Source organism: Dysidea avara, chromosome 13 (genome assembly GCF_963678975.1).
Source record: "Dysidea avara chromosome 13, odDysAvar1.4, whole genome shotgun sequence".
Lineage (NCBI taxonomy): Eukaryota > Metazoa > Porifera > Demospongiae > Dictyoceratida > Dysideidae > Dysidea > Dysidea avara.
In genome coordinates this window covers 9301877-9321315 of record NC_089284.1, presented here as the reverse complement: position 1 = coordinate 9321315, position 19439 = coordinate 9301877, and the positions used below count along the sequence as shown (strand labels likewise).

The 19439-nt window shown below is 37.0% G+C and overlaps 1 protein-coding gene across 5 annotated transcripts; it reads right to left on the bottom strand.

Moving 5' to 3' along the window:
- Window positions 1-957: 957 nt before the first annotated feature.
- LOC136242341 (beta-hexosaminidase subunit B2-like) lies at window positions 958-16883 on the bottom strand. Of its 5 annotated transcripts, XR_010694517.1 has the most exons (14): window positions 16762-16873; window positions 16282-16642; window positions 15797-15913; window positions 14010-14129; window positions 11334-11453; window positions 11097-11184; window positions 7387-7504; window positions 5588-5682; window positions 5465-5538; window positions 5056-5140; window positions 3955-4122; window positions 3652-3756; window positions 1264-1449; window positions 958-1190 (listed from the first exon to the last, which is right to left on the bottom strand). XR_010694517.1 is itself a non-coding variant. In XM_066033751.1 (13 exons), exons 2-13 carry the CDS (start codon window positions 16536-16538, stop codon window positions 1092-1094), a joined length of 1446 nt encoding a protein of 481 aa, XP_065889823.1. In that variant the 5' UTR covers window positions 16539-16728; window positions 16771-16883; the 3' UTR covers window positions 958-1091. The 5 variants fall into 5 exon arrangements, 4 of the variants coding, with proteins under 4 accessions (XP_065889823.1, XP_065889821.1, XP_065889822.1 ...); XM_066033751.1 differs by lacking the exon at window positions 1264-1449 and having other exon boundaries at window positions 16282-16728; window positions 16771-16883; XM_066033749.1 differs by lacking the exon at window positions 1264-1449.
- Between the last annotated feature and the right edge of the window lie 2556 nt (window positions 16884-19439).

Below are 19439 nucleotides of genomic sequence, written 5' to 3'. Positions count from 1 at the left end.
TTGCATGGATGAAGTAATGTGATAGTTAATCATATTATTTGTATAACCCCCTCGGAGACATGAACATACTGAAAAAAAAAGGATAATTTGTAACAATCGAAGCATTACTTGGATTTCTAACCACCAGGAAGTATATTTAGGATGTGCGTGCCTTGTATACTCAAGTGCATAATATACATACAGGAGGTCTATTTATTGCCCTGCATAAGCTCACACACCGTTTTTCATCACCCACATTTATATTGCAACAGCGTCAAGTCTAGAAATATTCTTTCCTCAATGAAACCCTGAGATTTATTTAACCCTCTACATCACTTCCAACAATATAAAATTCCTTCTCATTTATGAATGCCTTATCAGAATATGCTTGACTGCTCTATTAGAGTATATCGATTAAAAACAAACTTGCAGAAAGGCTCATGTCCCATCTGTGAATCCTTCCTGAGAAATGAATATAAGAGTTATGCTACCACATTTTTAGGCTGCACTGTATGCTATATACTCACAAAACCTAGTGTGTCATGTACTTGCTGGAGTCTAAATTTTAAAGGAGGGTTCCTGAAGCCCTTGGAAACCCTATCCCAGGTTAGAGCTGCATGTGCAGTGCTATCGATACTACCTGGTATCATGATACCAAATGGCAATACTCTACTCCAAGATTAGGCATCATAGGTATCGATTTTGCAGTATAACCAGATAGTTGATGATGTTGGATCACATTTTCAATTAAACTTTTTTTCTATTAATATGATACATAGTTTATAAATCTCCATGCACTACATTATGAAAAAGCCAATTTTATGCACACGTTAGCTTGCTTATCTCATGTAGGCCATACCATGTATAGTATCAATACCTAAAGTATATTGTGATACACTTAAATACGGTATCATGATGTGTAAACTTAAAGGGTATCGCACAGCTCTACTCTCCCTACACCCTAACAAGACATGTATATATCTCCAGGTATATACAATGGTTATAAAATGATGATTATAAATTACTGAAGTAGTTCACAACAAATGATTAAAGTGATGGGGAAACCAAATAGCTCCCACACTGAAATTATACAAATCATCATACAGTGTTAACTAATAGCTTTTTGGTTGTTTATACTTTACTCCACATCTCATAACTTCGTTACACGAACATCCTAAAGGACAAGCTTGAACTCTTCTTGATAACATCACCTGATAGTGGAAACAAAATTCAATTATTGATCAACAGTTACCTATGATAACTCTTAGGATACATTCAACTGACATTGTTCTAAAGTACTAAAACTAATTCCACCACAGCATTTTTTCAGCTCTCGTATCAGTGGTTGATGATCCAATCCAGACTTTTTAAGCATAGACAGTGTTCCAGGCTAGAGTCTAGCTACTTTATAGAATGTGATAACAAATAATCACTCCTTGATGTTGTTTCACTGCATTGCCATTCAGCCATCTGAATTTTAGGACAAATTACAAAAACCGCAAATGAACATCATACAGCACGGTAGTACAGTATATTAGGGATCATGAAGCCTGTCCAACCAAATATATCACAGCCTCAATTTCCATTCATGACAGCTTGGTAGCATTGGTTAGGCACAGCCAAACCTAAATATGTCCTCAGACCAACCCCAAAAAATCTCTATGGAATTGTGAAAGCTTTCTACTTAACAGAATTTTATGCTGACCAACTGACTGATGCCTTAAGTCAAACATAACTCGACAATGGATAAGGATACAGGTTTGATTTCTTCATTTTTCGACATCGCTTTGTCCTGAGATGTGCCTTTCACCAACCGTAGTACGTACAATACATGCATCATGGACTTGCCTTGTCCTCCTTTGTGTTCCAGCTCTTTTTGCTGACAATGCAAGGTGTCAATTTGCAATGGCTTATCACCTGTATTTTCCGTAGTGACTGGATTGATTGCAGAGATGCTTCTATTACTGTTCTATGTTTGTGACACTGTGTAATGGACTGAACATAGGTGAATGCGAAGCACAATGGCCACTTCATTTTCTAGCTTGTGAATCATCTGTATGTTTCATGGTGACCGCAGAGGCACTTCTCCTACTGTTCTTCATTTGTAATGCTCTATATAACAGGCTGAAGTTTGCTGAACACTGCTGAAAGCCAAAGCGCAATTGCCACTGTACTTTCAAGTTAGTGATTGATAACTGGGACGTGCGTTCAGTCAAAAATATCAGCTCTGGTACCATCCTTTCTTTTGATGCAATATGCGTGGGTTCACCAGTCATAATAATGTTACAAAAAGTAAACAAACAAGCACAAGAAAAAAATTGGAATTTTAAGTTCGATTAGGGATCATAGAAAAAAAGTACAGAAACAAGGGAGGTTGCCTACACCTTCAGATATACTAGTGGACATTTAATCCCTAATTCAGTCATGGGTACAGACTGAAGTAAGGATTAAATGTCCACTAGTAAGCACTTGTTTCCCTACATTTTTTTACTATGATCCCTAATCAAACTTAAAATTCCTATACTTGTAAATTACAGAGGTACTTATCATTCAGTATGGTAGTACTGTACTATAGGGATCACGGAGTTTGGGCTCTCTTGCCCTTCATTGCCTTTCCTTCAAAACAGCTTGGCAGTATTGGTTAAGCATAACTAAGCCCAGAAATGCCTTCAAAGCAACCCCAAATCCTTCCAACAAGCTTCTATGGAATTTAAAGAATTTTACTGCTTCTGACTAACTGATTCCTTCAGCCAAGCATAACTCGACTATGCTTTATGCTATGGACTTGATTTTTTGACTGTTCGACATCACTTTGGCCCAAGATGTGCCTTTTTACCAACCACAGCAGCTACAGTGCATGCATCATGGACTAACCTTTTCCCTCCTTTGTGTCCCATTCTTTCTCCACTGTGTTGATTCATGTTGGCTTCTTTGCAAGCTGGTTGTTATGAGAATCATCGGTAATTTCCATAGTGAGTGGATTGATTGCACAAACACTTCTTGTACCATTCTTTGTTTCTAGCATTGCAAAACAAGTAGAACATACTTGAAAATAGTGCTGTACACCTACAAAATTTTTGTCACTGGTTAATTGCCTACCAATAATTGGCAATAACTGGTTAATTGGTTTGTTTGTATATTGGCAGGCATAACGGTTAATAACCGGTTAATTGGACACTGGTGTACAGAACTACTTGAAAACAAACAGAATAGCCATTCGCTTCCCAATAATTGATAGTCAGGGCACACCTAATTGCAGAGGCACTTCTTATAGTGTTCTTCATTTGTAAAGGGTGGAACAAAGCTGAAAACAAAGCAAAATGGCAACAACGTATTTCAGTATAATTGATAGTTGGGCATCCATTGCGTATGGCCGGCACCATTCTTTTCTCCGATGCAGTCTGCACTGATTCATCCATGCTCAACAGCTTCATCTGCACCATTAAAATGCTACTGTGCTGAAGATGTGAAGTGAAACTAACTGAACATTATCATTAGCTATGCACACCCCAACCAAATTCTCTCAACCAAATTCCCTCATGGGTGGTGCCTATGTTAAACAAAAATTCCTGATTTAGAGTAATGTCTTTTTAAAAAACCAAAAGAAATGTAGAGTACTAGTACAGCACTACATTAAAATGCCATTCATTTCTTACAGAACAACAGTCTTACTTGATGAGTGTGTTTTATTAGAGACTTGTACAACAGATCATCTGACCGAAGTGCATCATTATAATTCCAGAATGAGCCAGCAGCTGGAATACCTCTAGGCCAAACCTTCAAATAATGTAACAAATCAAAAGTTATCATTATTGTAATACATACGAAAGGGAATACAACAAGGAGTCTACTGAAGTGAGGTGCAAGCATGGTATATGCACAAGTAGAGGGTGTCGTATCTACCTGTTGTTCAATAGACATACTCATACATACACTACATGACTTGGCGATTCATAGTACATATACAGTACATACCATTCCAAGGAGAGAACTAGTAAACTCCTGGTCATATTCCTGTTGGAACATCCAGTAAGCTTTTGGGGTCCACTTTGTAGACTTCTCATTCCAGCACTGTCGATTTTCACAATATTCATCCGTCCACATAGCCAGCTCACCACCCAAATACTTCACATTGTGATGATCCTTTAACACAAACACATCACATAGTAGAGTGGATAAGCAAAAACAATTGTTCAGTTTTTGATATGGAAAAGAAAAAGGAAGAAAAATACAAAGAAACTTGTTAGGTTTTGATAAAAGCACCAAACTTGGTAAACCTACGTATTTCCTATTACAATAAGTGCCATGAAAATCATTAAACTTGTCCAACACAAAAAAAAACGATAAACAAAAAAAACAATAGATGTAGAAGAAGCATTACAAGAGCTCAGTGGTGCACATGCTGAACTTTTATTGACAAGTAAAAGATGATCAGACCCAGAAGGGATCCAGGTCATTATCTTAAGAAATACAAGGGACAATGTTATGTAAAGCCATGCACATTATTTTACGACATACACATTATTTTACGTACTGAGTCTGTAACTTATAACTATTGTTTTTAAATCATAGTTTCTTTACTTAGTAAAATTCAAATTCCTTGTATACTGTACAGCTGGTTATTTTCAAACCAGAAATTTTCGTAGGAACAGTAAAATCTGAATTTCAAAGGTTTTATTTTCCAAGAAGGCATATTTCAAAGTACAGGTGGATTTCAAGCAAACAGAAATTTGCTTTTGCACACTGGAAAGAACACTGAGTTATAAGTGGAGTAGTTACAGTAGCCACTGGCCAGGAAATCGGCTTGATCAGCAGACAGCATGGATGATAATGACCATTCAGGATAGTTTACTGGCTGTTGATGCAGTAATGATAAGAATACACGAGTGAATATGTCCTGTTCAATCACATTATTTTTACTTGTGGGAATCTATTTTTGAAGAACGTCAGTACTTGAGAATTTATTTTCGAAGAGAAGGGCCTCGTTGAAACATCCAAAAATAAAAACCCTCGAAAATAACCAGCTATACGGTATAGTGTGCATGTGTGTTCACAAACAACATACATATAAGGCACCTCTTTAGCTGCTATACTACGCCAAGGTATCCGATTTCTGTCATGTATAACATCCATGTAGAAGTAGTGATATTGTGACTCTATGCTAAAATAAGAAAAGAAACTTGTAAGCTATTCAATAACAGTTTACGTGGGATATAACATATAACTTTATTACGGACAAAGTACCACCTAAGATTTTTCATCCTTGAATTTGATCATATTTCACTTGACATACAATCATCTAATACACCTATCATGATTGGCAACAACAAATTTTATGGACTGAAAAGTCATGGACACTATAGCAAAGCCTGCGACATTTAAATCCCTTGAAAGTTGTGCATGATGCACTTCAGCTATAAAGTCAAGGTAACAGAGAGAATGCATAATAATAAAACGGTGGTTGTGAGTAAAAATATTTCCATACCTTTCGTAACCTTTTCTTACAACATCCACAGCACTATGGCTATACCATGCTTGGTATGCCATTCCTGGAACCTCCTATAGGATACACTTAGCATAAGTTTGTTATTTGCAATGAACTACTCACAACGTTGCTCTTAAATAATGCCTCCTCCCAACCAATAGGGACCCTACCAAGGGATAATATGTACTCTGCAATCTCCTTCTCCATTGCAGCAATGCCTGTGACAGAAACAAGAGAGGTGCACCGATATGGAAATTTATCAATATACTGATAACTGATATACGTATAGGTTACAAAATTACCAATTTCGATACTGATAATATTAAGTAATGAGTTGCATCTGAACATAAAAGGCTCTCACCTCAGTATGGACACTACAATGAATGACAAAAAGCTTAAAAGGTGGTTACCAAGCTATTTTCATAAAGATGAAAAAGCATTGTGTAGCTAGGTGAAAAAGCACATCTCAGGCCTAATTGATGTCAAAAAATGGAGAAAGTAAGCATTCATGATATAAAAAGAGAAATTATGAATTCTTGTTGGTACCATAGTCAAGTTACATTTGGCTGAAAACATCAGTTAGTCAACTATTTTAGTACAAAAATCTAAAACAACACATTATAAAAGGGTTTTGGGTCTCTGAACACGATTATGCTACACTGTAACCAATACTGCCTAGACATCATGAAGGCTGGTTTTTGATTGATAGTTAGTGACAAAGCGCAAACTTTTATGTGGTATTTTGAAACATTACATACAGAAAGTGTATGTTCCATTAGAGTACTTAAATGAAGCTTTGTAAACGTATCTATAAACAAATGGGCTTTGTTTATCTCAAGGAAGAAACTGGTACACAGATGCTTGAACAGTGGAGACCCTACTGTATATGTACCGACTTTGAAAACACCTGCAAATTTAGAGACCATAAAAGCTACAGCCATTAACTGGTGAAAGTCTATATAAAGTGGTATTCATACCTAGCAGTGAAACCTGTGCATTAAGGACACCTTAAGACTGACCAAAACTGTCCTACATAGGTGTCCTGATTTTCCAGGTCAGTTTACAAGCTAAGGATATTTGGGGACCATTACCAATTATCCATATTATCAAGAGTACATAACGGAGAAGCTTTTATACTAGACAGACACTAACAGCATTGTGGAGTGAGCCTGAGTGTATATTTTTGAAGTATTGATGGCAGTGAAAACTACTGAAACATTATGGAGGAGAGCGTCTAAGAATCAATATAGCCTGTGCAAAATCACTATGTATACATCTGCAAAGCTTTTATTGATGGTATGATAGGTGTTGATAAGGTCAAGTCTTTGATCTGATACTTTAACCACTTCTTTTCACGTCATTGCAGTTCTACAACACCGCATATAGCTATTCATGGTTTCTATGCCTTCTCCTTTCTGTCTCTTCAGGAGTTTCTGCATCCCTTCTGAGCCTGTACTGCTCCCTCCTACGTCTAAGACGTTCCTCCGTATCCATTCAACAGTTACACGTGGCCAGACATCACTCACATGGCATAACAGTAATCTACATCGATAACTCTCGTGATATGAACCATTACACATACATACCAAATATGGCTAAGCAGTAGTCTACGCTGTTAACTTCCATGAAATTAACCATTACACATACCAAATATGGCTAAGCAGTAATCTACGCCATTAACTCCTCGTGAAATGAACCATTACACATACCAAATATGGCTAAGCAGTAATCTACGCATTAAATCCTCTGTGGAATGGACAATTACACGCACTTGTATGGACTGCTACACACTGTATAAGGAGAATGGTCTGGAAGCACGTGTAAGGTATCCGCTTTATATCATAATTCATGTTCACTCAGGCTCGCCCCAATTATGCAGGTGTCCTGATTAACACGTTTCACTGTAATACATACCAACAGACCTTCAAGAGTGCATTTATCACTAACTCCAGTCTCATCACTTCCCATGTGAAGGTAACGGTCTGGAAATATACTGACTAACTCATCAATCAGTTTTTTCAAAGTCCTCAAGCTCTTTCCCTTCAAATAAAACACATGAGAAACTTACACACACTTGAACAGGAAACCTCATTGCATCTGAGACTTCATAAAATTACAATTCATTTGTACATGTACAGTACCTAAATCACAAACAAGACACGTGGTAGTGCGTTTGTTATACCATTTATTTCAGCTTGTAAAATGCAAAAAGAAGAAAAGCACAAATACCTTTTATCCGCAAATTTACAGAGTGTACCTTGGAGATGGTTAGCCCAGTTAAACTTTTCACTTCTTAACTCCACATTTTCTTTTGCATTGTGCCACACCAGCTTCTAGCTCCCTCATTAGCTTTTTGTTGTTGTTAATTTTTTCTTCCAAATTTGGAGGAGGATACGAGCATTATCAGGTCGCCCACACCTGCAGATACACTAGTGGACTAATATTAATTCTAAAATCCATGACTGAATTAGGGATTAGGAGTCCACTAGTACGTGTTCCTTGTTTCACTACTTTTCATTCTATGATCCCTAATCAAACTATTATTTCTTTTTGTTTGTTTACTGTTTTTGTTAATGTAATTATGACTGGTGAACCCAAACAGACCACATCAAAGAAAAGAACAGTGCCAGACTTAATGTTTTTGTCTGAACACATTGCTCAATTACTACAGGTTTTTGCAATTGAATTCAGCGACTTTGTAATTGAATTTGTCCCGTTTGCAATTGAGTTCGTTACTTTTGCAATTGAATTTGTCCCATTTGCAATTGAATTCATCGCTTTTGCAATTGAATTCGTCCCGTTTGCAATTGAATTCGTCGCTTTTGCAATTGAATTCGTCCTTGAATTCGTCGGTTTTGCAGTTAAATTCATCCGTATCAAGAATGGCAGCTGGAGGAAACACGAAAACATGATGTAGCAGCTGCTACAAGAACTTGTTCAAGTACAACAGTAGTAAACAACTCTTTATAAGGCAATAATTCTTCCTTTACAGCCTATCCAGCAACATTCCAAACTCTACTACACCATTCGCGATGGGTGTGGTCACTCTCGAGCAAGCTAATTAACTTATCAGACAGCTATCAACTTCGCGTACTACCGGCTCCAATTACTTTCTAGTGTCTCAAGTGTAACTCTCCAAGGCATAAATAGTTCATCTCTTAATGAACGGGTTGGTTTCTTGGAGCCGTTTTGTTTGTGACGAATTGTAATGCAAACACGACGAATTCTATTGCAAAACCGACTAATTCAACTGCAAAACCGACGAATTCAATTGCAAAACCGACGAATTCAATTGCAAAACCGACGAATTCAATTGCAAACGGGACGAATTCAATTGCAAACGGGACGAATTCAATTGCAAACGGGACGAATTCAATCGCAAAGGCGACGAATTCAATTGCAAAAACCTGTAAAATAGTAAAGTGGTCATCATGGTTCTACAGAATGTTTATCCTGCTACACAGTTTTTAAATGATGAACAAATGAGAAGCACCTCTGTAAGCAATCCAGTCACTATGCAAAATACCAACAATTCCCATTACAAACTAGTGATGCACCGATACTGATACTAGTATTGGTATCAGCCCTATTCTAGTAGTATCGGACTTGTATCGGTAAAGATATAAATGCCCAATACCAACCAATACTTTAAATGACGTCATTTAATTTCTTTTCAAGATGGCAGCGTACATGTAATAGTCATACCATGGCTGCGAGCGATTTTGCTGATATATACACCCAAAGCCCAAGGGCCGCAGGCCCGAGGGCTGCGGGTGTATATGTCAGCAAAATCCCAAGCAGCCGTGGTATAAGTGATATATATCACTTGGGGTGCACTCACCTAATAGGTGAAAGAACTAACGAGAACTCATCCCGTTTGTTTTATACAGTAGCATCTGAAGATTGATCGTGGTTTTAATAGCGTGGGCTAATAGCCATCAAAACGTTGTCCATACGCTAAAACGTCATTAATACGTTACTATGCTTCAACACGCAATGTTAGAAAACTTGCGATTGTGGAATGGAATATATATTGTTATCATTTTTGTACTAAGTTAAGCCAACTAACTTCGCTATTGGGACAGTAAGTAAGTTATTATATTAAGTTAAGTACTTAGGACTGTAAGTTACTAACCTATTTCAACGTAGCAGTAGTAGCTTTGCTGTTCCGTGGTCTGTTCAAAGGCTGGTACGCAGTGGGTAGAAACACGCATCCACGATCACCCAAACAATTATTTTGTGCCTTCATTATCCTTTAGTAACAACCAACTAGTCTATCTTAGCAAATGTACTAAGCTTAGCAACCACTACAAAAATGAGTCCCACAATACAAAGCTCTATGTCGCTCAATATAACAAGTCAAAGCACATCGATTCTTTGAACTGGCTGGGTATCAAAGTCATTGGCAAACCGCTTTCCCATGATATTGCCCAGGCAATATGTGAGTTAAACACTGAGCGGCGTCTTTGAACACCCACACTAAAGTGGTATATAGCACATTGAACAGAGTTGAGCAAGAGCTGATATAAGCTATGAATTCTTTGAAAGAAGCCAATTACTAGCATTATTAGTACAGTGGAAACAACAGTAAGCCACAAAATAAGATTCATTGAAGCCATAAACCATCGTAATTATAGCCACAAACCAGCAAACTGCTGTTGATGAGATTAACTATCATTCAAATTACTAGCTGTTTCTTGTAAGAAATGCCTGTGGGGCAAAGTATCAGTATTGGATCGGTATCGGCCATTTCCAGCCTCAAATGTATCAGTATCGGATTGGTAAGGAAAAGGTAGTATCAGTGCATCACTATTACAAACATAGGGATGCTAGTGTGAATTAACACCTTGTGTTGTAAGCTAAAAGAAATGGGATGCAAAGGAGGACAAAGGTAGGTCCGTGATGAGTGCATTGTATGTACTATAGTATGCCAAAGGGTGCCTGTTGGTCTGAAGTGATGTCTAACAGTCAAAAATCAAGCTCATAATCTTAGCCATTGTCAAGTTATGCATGTCTGAAGACATCAGGAAGTTAGTCCATTAGTACAAAATTCCACTGGATAAAATTTTAAAATTTTTGTAGCAATCTATAGGAAGCGTTCCACGTCACAGTGAAGGAACTTTTGACCTTGGTTATACCTAACCAATACTGCCAAAACACCATGATGGTATTGTGAGGATGGTTTCTGGTCAATATTTTTTTGTGAGAGCATGCAAACTTGGGTGAATGGTAAATCGAACTTGAAAGTATGAAAGTAATTAGTTCTTATATAATAGTTAAGTTTAAAATAAACTTCAAAGGGCTAGGACGTAAGATCCAAAGTCAAAAGGGGAACAACCCGAAATAAAGTTTAAAATCCTAATATACAGTACTACTGTACTGTTATCAAATATCAAATACTCTAACAGAACAGTCAGCAAAATTGAATCTTGTAAGGCAATCTAGTAAGCCACAACCAAAGCCCCAAAGCTAGCTATAGAGCCTGCATACACTAAACAAAAATGTTATCTACAGCCTAGAAATGGGTGGGCCCTTCAAGTCAGTATTAAAAAGTACATACAAGTGTGGTAGCCAAAAGTACAGTAGTTCATAGATATATACATACTATACCAGTCTATATAGCTTTACCCACCTCAGGGTCATTGTAGATTTGTCTGTTGTCATCACTGCAGAACTCAATATGCTCACCTGCAAGTGGACTAAGCCCCTTGGCATGTCCGCTAAATAAAAACCATAAACAAAGTACATAGTAACTATTGAAAAGTTGAATACTGTATACACTTAGATTATACTGTACAGCTATTTTCTTAGCATTGTGTCAAGAATAACTAGAGTCTTACTATGATCACTTTGTACTTGTTACACTTACGGTAGTTCAATTTCTGGTATAACTCTTATTCCTCTCTGTCTTGCATACTCTATAATATCTCTGACATCTTTCTTTGTATAAAACTGACCAGGCTTTAGGTGAGCAGTGAGCTGGGGAAACCTGAAATGATACAGTATATTGGCAGGTCAATTACCAATTTATACTGCAGGAAAATTGTACACAAAGCTACTTCTTTGAAATGTAGTTATTGTAATTGACTTCCTCGATAGCAATCATCCAGTTTTGTAATTCTGTACTTTTGTACTGTGTCTAAAGTATCACATTACTAGTAACACATTAGGGTGTTGTTTAAAGTCATGGCCCCGAGCTCAATGCATGCCACTTCACTAGTGATGTGCGATAGTACTTTTGCAATTGTATAGATTATCATGATGATACGATAGTTTATCACAATATTAGAACCAAATAATAAGATGTATAATTTATCCCCATATCATTCAAATTCAGCAAAGCGTAATCTTGGAGTTAATCAGCATCCAATACATAGTTGGAATAAACCAACATTATTCCTCAATCGTAAGAGTATTTCGAGATAAGAATGTCTGATTGGTACTCACAGTAATCACAAGTTATTATCATATCACAATAATGGGTCTCAGCAAGAGTTCATAATATATAGAGTATCCTACTCTCATATACCCCTGTAGAAAGGCGTATCGTGAAGTTATGACGTAACACTTCTGCGTTCGCCCATTTTTCTTTGTATAATTAATGATGTCATTAGTTGAACATGGTATCGATTGAACGCGTGCCTACCAACGTCGTTAGCAACCAAATTAACTCCAGCTCTAAGCGTTTCTCACCCAACTACAATCGTTCCTTCATGGGTTAAGACCGCTTCGTAGGTGTTTCTTACTAGGCCATTTGCGAATACGGCTATCCTGAGCGTCGCAAGTGTGAAACCGTGTTAACGATTCTTGCACTTTTACGGCTTCATGTACGTCACAAACCACAACATCTTGTCGTTACATCATAACTTCACGATACGCCTTTCTACAGGGGTATATGAGAGTAGGATACTTTCCTTAGTATATATATTATGAACTCTTGGTCTCAGCAATGCGATTATTGATACCATTGCACATCACTACACTTCACTTCCCACACAACTAGGGTTGACAAGTCATACTCTGAACTACTATTAGTAAAATACATTTTGATGACTTGTGCTAGGCACACAGTACAGCTGTAGGTCTACAGAGTAGTGGGATTGGATTAAAATATTTGGCAAATTGACCAAGGTGCAAGTTTAGCCCTGTATTCACTTGCATACATAAGAATGAAGGCATTATACATGTAAATGAAGAAATGATGACAATTTTGTGTATGTCTACCACATCATAAATATACATACCGTATTTACTTGGTTAAACGCTGCAGCATTTATTACCTTAGCTCCAAAAATCAATGGAGAAATTATTCAAAATCGGCCACCACTCGATGCTCAAAAACGATGTTTATTTTCAAAATCAACTGTTGCATTTTAACCAAGGAAATACGGTATGTACATGACAAGCATATCCTTGGGGTTACAGGAACAAAACAGAGATATTCAAACTATTCCTGAGCATATAAATAAGATGGTGTGTAGGATTTGAAGCTTGCTTCCCTGAGTAACCGCTGAATTAAAATTTGCAATCACAATTGTTCCTATTTTTTTCTTAAAATGGTATGCTTGTGCAAACTAGGCAGGTTGTTGCTGAGACAGTCACATTATGAAATCATGAACCTTATAAGTTTTGAAGCATTTTAATGTTTAAAATCTGTCTGCAGCAGGAGGGCTGTACTCCCAGACCTCAGCATCTGTGACTCACTACCAAATATGGAAACCACCTTTGAAGGAGTTATATGTGTATATAGTAGGGCTGAGCGATATTATCGTTTTTAGCGATATATCGTGATATTTTGAAAGTATTGATATCGCGATATTATGTTATTAATTATCGTGATATCATACCTGTACATTATTGTCATTAAAAATCCATTTGTTATGTAGTACTAGGCTAAGAATCCTTTGTAAGTCATACTGGTTACCCCTGCAGAGAGGTATGAACACCATAACATATCCTCAAAGCATGCGTTACAATAACTGTAAGGATGATAGTGGCTAGTTTGATGCTACCTTTAAAGACTTCCTGCAGGAATACTGAGCAATACACTATGTAGCACCAGCTATGATTGACTTATTTGTAAGTATCGTGAACTATTCAGTATCATGAATAGTGGTTTTAGTATCGATCGTGATACTAAAATGGCAGTATCGCTCAGCTCTAGTATATAATTCTGTTGTTACTTTCACGAGGACACCTGCATAATCTAGATTCCAGACATGTTGTAATATAGTAGGACCTCCATTATCTGAACACCTGTATGCCAGTTTAAACATAAAAGTGTTGAAATAACTGAATTTGTTAGAATAAACAAGCTAATTCATTAATATACAAAGTTCCGTTCAACTACTCTAATAGAACGTTCACTTAATGGCATAATACTCTAATAGAGCAGTCACTTATACTGTTCAAATAATCAAGGGTTCGGGTAATCGAGATTCGGATAATTGAGGTCCTACTGTACATACATTACAGGCTGTTTTTTAGTTGGTACTAAAGTACTGAAGGTTCCACAGTACACTGTACAATCTGTTACACAACTTACACTTCACTCTCAACACTGTATCTACAAAAGTCACTGAGGTGAAAATGTAACACATTCATCTTAAGGTAACTGAGTGTGTCTAACAAAGTAAACACTAATTCTTTAGGAGCAATTCTTCGTCTGAAAGAAAACATAAAAATATTTAATAAACCACAGTGCCAAGAAGATAAGTGTATCAAAGGGGTGTGTATATACATTACAGCATATCTTATAACTACTAGCCAAAGTTTCCAAGGTATAGCTGGGTAGCTGTATAGCTTACTGGTGTACTAGAGCTGTGAAACTGGACAGAATATTATAACCGGTCACTGGGCAAATCATAACTGCCGGTTATCCAGTTAACTGAAATTAATGAAATTTTCTTTAATTTTATGGTGGACTTAACATTTAAGCTACGTGCACCTTAAAATTTATAGTTGACTACACCAAAGTAATAGGCAACAAGTCATTATATGGAAAGTTGAATCCTACAACAAGTGTGAAATCAATATTGAAGAATGAAAAGAGTACCCAAACCATACATTTTTGAGTGAAAATATTAGGGATTGGTTATCCGGTTATGAGAAAAAATAACCGAAAACTGAATTTATAAAAGTAAATGGTCGATTAATCAGTTAACCGGTTAAGTGTCACAGCTCTATGTACAGTTATTAACTTTCACATTATGCAGCAAATAACATACCTGACGACCTAGTTTTTTTTTTTTTTACAAAACCACAGATAACAAAATTGCATGGCTTGTGTAAGCTTCGTGCGATACATATGGACCCCACCCAATCTATATACCATTCAAAAGCCCTCTTCTTCTACTACCAAATCATCTAGACAACTTACAGAAACACATAACAGTCACGTTCTCGAAGCGGAGAAGGGAGCGCTATCTTTCCACTGTCATGGCTCTGAAAGATGGGTGCTGCCATCTTGCTAAATCAATGCATGACATCATACTATATATTTTTAGAATCCTTATCACGTGCTGAATAGGCCGATTCCAATTACAGACCACTGTGACCAGGAAAAGAGAAACTATCAAATTTTAAACAGGTATGATTGTTTGTATACGCTAACTCTATATTGCCAAATGCTGTAACTTGCCCATGGTTCTTTTTATCGCAAAACGCCAATACCATTAGAAGCACTCAGGCCTGCTGAACAATTTGGTGGTGATTTCAACTTCGTAGCCCCTAGGACAAATGAGTTATGGGTCCATTTGTAAAGAGGGCGTTTTTGGCAATATATTGGCCACTGGATAATAAAGGGTAATACTGTTGATGCTAGTGCCTCAAAAGATAAAATACTCTAACAGAGCAGTCACCTTAAATACTTTATTTACTTGGCTAAACGCCATGGCATTCATTGCCTTACTTCATAAAATTGATATGGAGACTATTCAAATTTACTACCATTCGACACTTGAAAATGATGTTGAAGATGATTGAAAATAATTCTGAAGCCCTTATTTTCAAAATCGATTGTGACACCACTCAAGTGCAGCTATAATTGAAGGTGCGGCATTTAACCAAATAAATACAATAATTTCAGTGCAATATGATTTTTTACACAAAAATAAAGTTAGTACCCTGTACTGAACTTTACAAATTTCACTGTACAACCTTATACCCACAAAACCTAAACTAGAACAGATAATAATGCATGTACTGTATATACACATCCCTAAGCATGAAGGTAGACTGGTTTGTATAACACACCCCTTAAAAAGAAAAAATATAGAAAAATTAAAATTAAAAACACTTTTTCAGCAATGAAAAACATACTACACTGCTCACCCAACATCAAGCAGTAAGCCACGATGTCTATACATGGGATAATCCTTGATGTGAACTTGTGAATAGGAAATACAAGAGTGATTGAAGAATAATTGTGATATGGTCTCCAGTCCATAACTAAAACACAAACAATACACTACCATACACAAGATATGACAATCCACAGAGACAGACATATGGTAGGAGCACAGCAATGTGCATTACAGCAACTAAACTGGCAGAAACAGAGTAAAAAGAACCATGCAGCAATTTTCTAAATGTTCATTGTTATTATAATATGGCATTGAAAGATTACATAATTATTGCAGCTGTAACGAAAAAGGTTCAACATTGACAACTTAATCCTTTAATGGTCATGTACACTGCTATTTCTCTATGTAATAGCTATGTGCACGCACAACACACACACACACACACACACACACACACACACACACACACACACACACACACACACACACACACACACACACACACACACTTACATGGCACCAAATGGTGAAGTAGCAATAATGGTGACATCTTTACTCTCGCTATTGATTATGACCTCATATTTTCTATCACCATTGAGATCTTCACTATCATCAGATACAAGAACATTAATAGTGTTTAGTTCAACAGCCTTGTGTGTACACTTGCTGTGGTCACCAGTAGTAATTAATGATTTGTATCTCTTAACTGCATCCTGGAGGATCTTAGAAGCAGTGTTCACTTTAAACTTCACATCTCTACTAATAAACATGGACACGTCTTCACTGGCTAATACTGAGGTGTGTCTGGGTAGTGGCCATATTGGTAGAGTAGTGTATGGAAGCTCGTCAGAGGAAATCACCCATCCTGAGGTACCTAAGTGAAAATCCTGTCATGTGCGGAGCTCACGGCAGCTGCATCTCGCACATGCAGCCGCAAAAATTCAAACAAGCTGGAGAGTGCTATAAATATTTGTAGCTAAAATACCAACTTACTTTCACTACTTGGTAAGAAATAATGTTGCAAAAGAGCTAGCACAAAAAGCAATGCCGCTATAAAGAATCCAAATCGATACAGCACTTTCATTATTCCAATTAAAGAGCACTTTCATAGAGCCGCGCGCGCCCTTATTTGGTTTATAATTTAGCAGGGTATTGCAGTTGTAGTATTTGTAGATCTAGTTCTATGACAGTCAATTATACAGAAAATTTCCAGACTGCAACTGCTCCACAACCTTCTCCCGGCACCAACTGAGAAATATCTCAGTTATATGATCCCCTCAACTTGTATAGCTAGCTATACCGAGACAAACAAAACAATATCATCCCTTGCATTTTATTCTGCCCACACCATCAACAACATCATATCAACAATCACATTACTCAAGATCTCAAAACAATGGAATGGGTTAGGTCTACCTGTCACTATTATATCAGTACTCACTGAACTATAGCTACGACCCTGGACTTGCATCACACCTGATTATAGTTGTTTTTTTCCTGGGTATACCAGCAGTGCTGACTGCGCAGTAATTATAAATAAATAAACTTGTAATTTCGATGTTAGTGTAGACATGCTAGCTGTCTTGCCCTGTCAGCCTGAAACCGCAGCTGTGAAAGGAATTTAGTTGGTGATCATGGCCAGGCCAGGCTGGGCCAGGCATATATTTTTGGGCACACTTTTGACATTAACTTAAAACGCGAAAAAACTTTTAAAATGTGGAGAATTCTGAGCTCAATCTCACTACTTTTTACAATCACCCGGCGGAATCCTATCCACTGTGCTACCACTGTAGCTAGCTACCACCTCCTTTTTTACTCGGTTTTATGCAAGATAATATAACGCTTGAACTGCACTCCATGTCAGCTCAAGCCTTGGAATTCCACACATTCAATCAGTCATCACATACTGTATATATATGCATTTGAGGAAGGCGGACATACAGTACACTACATTATATTAGTAGCTACATTGTAATCACTCAGCTAGTTCCTATGCCTAGGAAATAGCCAACATAAATTATGATGCATGCATGGTCTCACATTTTCTTTGCTTGTCAAATTCATACATAGCTACTGAGGATCATGCATGTAGTGCAAACACTTATCTCAGCTTTGTTTTTATAGGATCCACTGTTATTAAAGAAGGCAAATTAACTGTGAAATCCAGCTGACTCAAAACTCAACATTACAATTGCATATATAAAATAAAATAAATTTTGATCACTACTACAGCTAATAATTGTTCGAGTAGTTTTTAAAAGAGTTGATTGTACTTGTGCAGCCCACAACTTTAAATTATTCTACACATGTATTCACGTCTGATTGAGAAATAATGTTGTCCATGCCTTTTAAACATTTACTTGTTGTTTAGTGTTGTCAAGAGTAGCAGATAGCAAAAATTGCTCTCAGCAAAAATAAGTCATTTACATCCATAATTATAGGGTTACTGTTTCACAAATGATACAGAAATATCATTGTCTCTTCAGGTATACCTGCACAAGGATGGAAGGTTTATAGAATCATCATTTTATCATCATAAAGTAGTATACAATGCACTCTCAAACCAGTCACTTAATTCAGAGTACAATTTTTCACTTTTGTCATATAAAAGACCTCACATGCACAATAATGTTACCCATGGCATATTCAAAATGGAACAAATTAAGCATGTTATATACATACATGCAGTTTCATGTTCCCAAAAAACTTTATTGACACCAATCATACTGTTTTAGCTACTACACTTAGAGTGGTGACAAAAATTGAAGATCCTTATCAATAAGGATCCCCAGATCTGTTACTACTGGGTACACAAACTACTTAACGTATAATTTACACCACATTCACATAATCCCGAGCTCATTCACATAATGACTACTCCAAAATACACTGATTGCTACTACTAGCTACTCTGGTTGGTATACACCTACTGACTATAGGATAATAAGAAATATCAGCACTACATGAACTGTATTATTGTTGATGCTGATACTGTCACATTATATGCAGCAGGTGCAATAATCATAATGCAAGCATTGTCTGGTGATATCACATCATGGTAGACATTGGCTGGTTGATTAGACACAAGTACAGGCAGAGAGGGACTGGTCCCCCTGATCATCCAAGGGGCCACCTCAGTAAAATTATTGTTCATGTATATAGTGGGGATGAAACTGTGAGAATGTCTAAAGTGAAAAACATTCTGAAATCAAACCACTCACTCCTCATTTGATTGTTGCATCTGTTTCCACCTATCAAGTATGTAAAAATTGCTTTGTACTGCTCTGCAATCTTGCATAGATATAGTAACACTGCTTTTCATTGACTGCAAATAGCCAGTTTTAAAATACTAAAGGCTAGTATATGAGTTGCTGCGTCATTATTTCACATTTTAATTGATTCTGGTGAACTTTGAACCATTATGAAGGCTAAAATGGCTACAGCTTCTGAAGGACTGCAACCCCAGACCAGGAATTCTATGTATATTATAGGTGTACCAAGATATTTTTAGATAGGGGGCTCTAGCCTCTTGGTTTGGTAGGGCACAGGGCTAAAAGAGAGAAAAAAAGGTCGACACTTACACCTACTAAGAATGGCTGCCCTCCACCAAATAATATCACTGATAAAGCACAAAAAATCCTTATTTACAGCTTCATAGTTTGTTATACTGC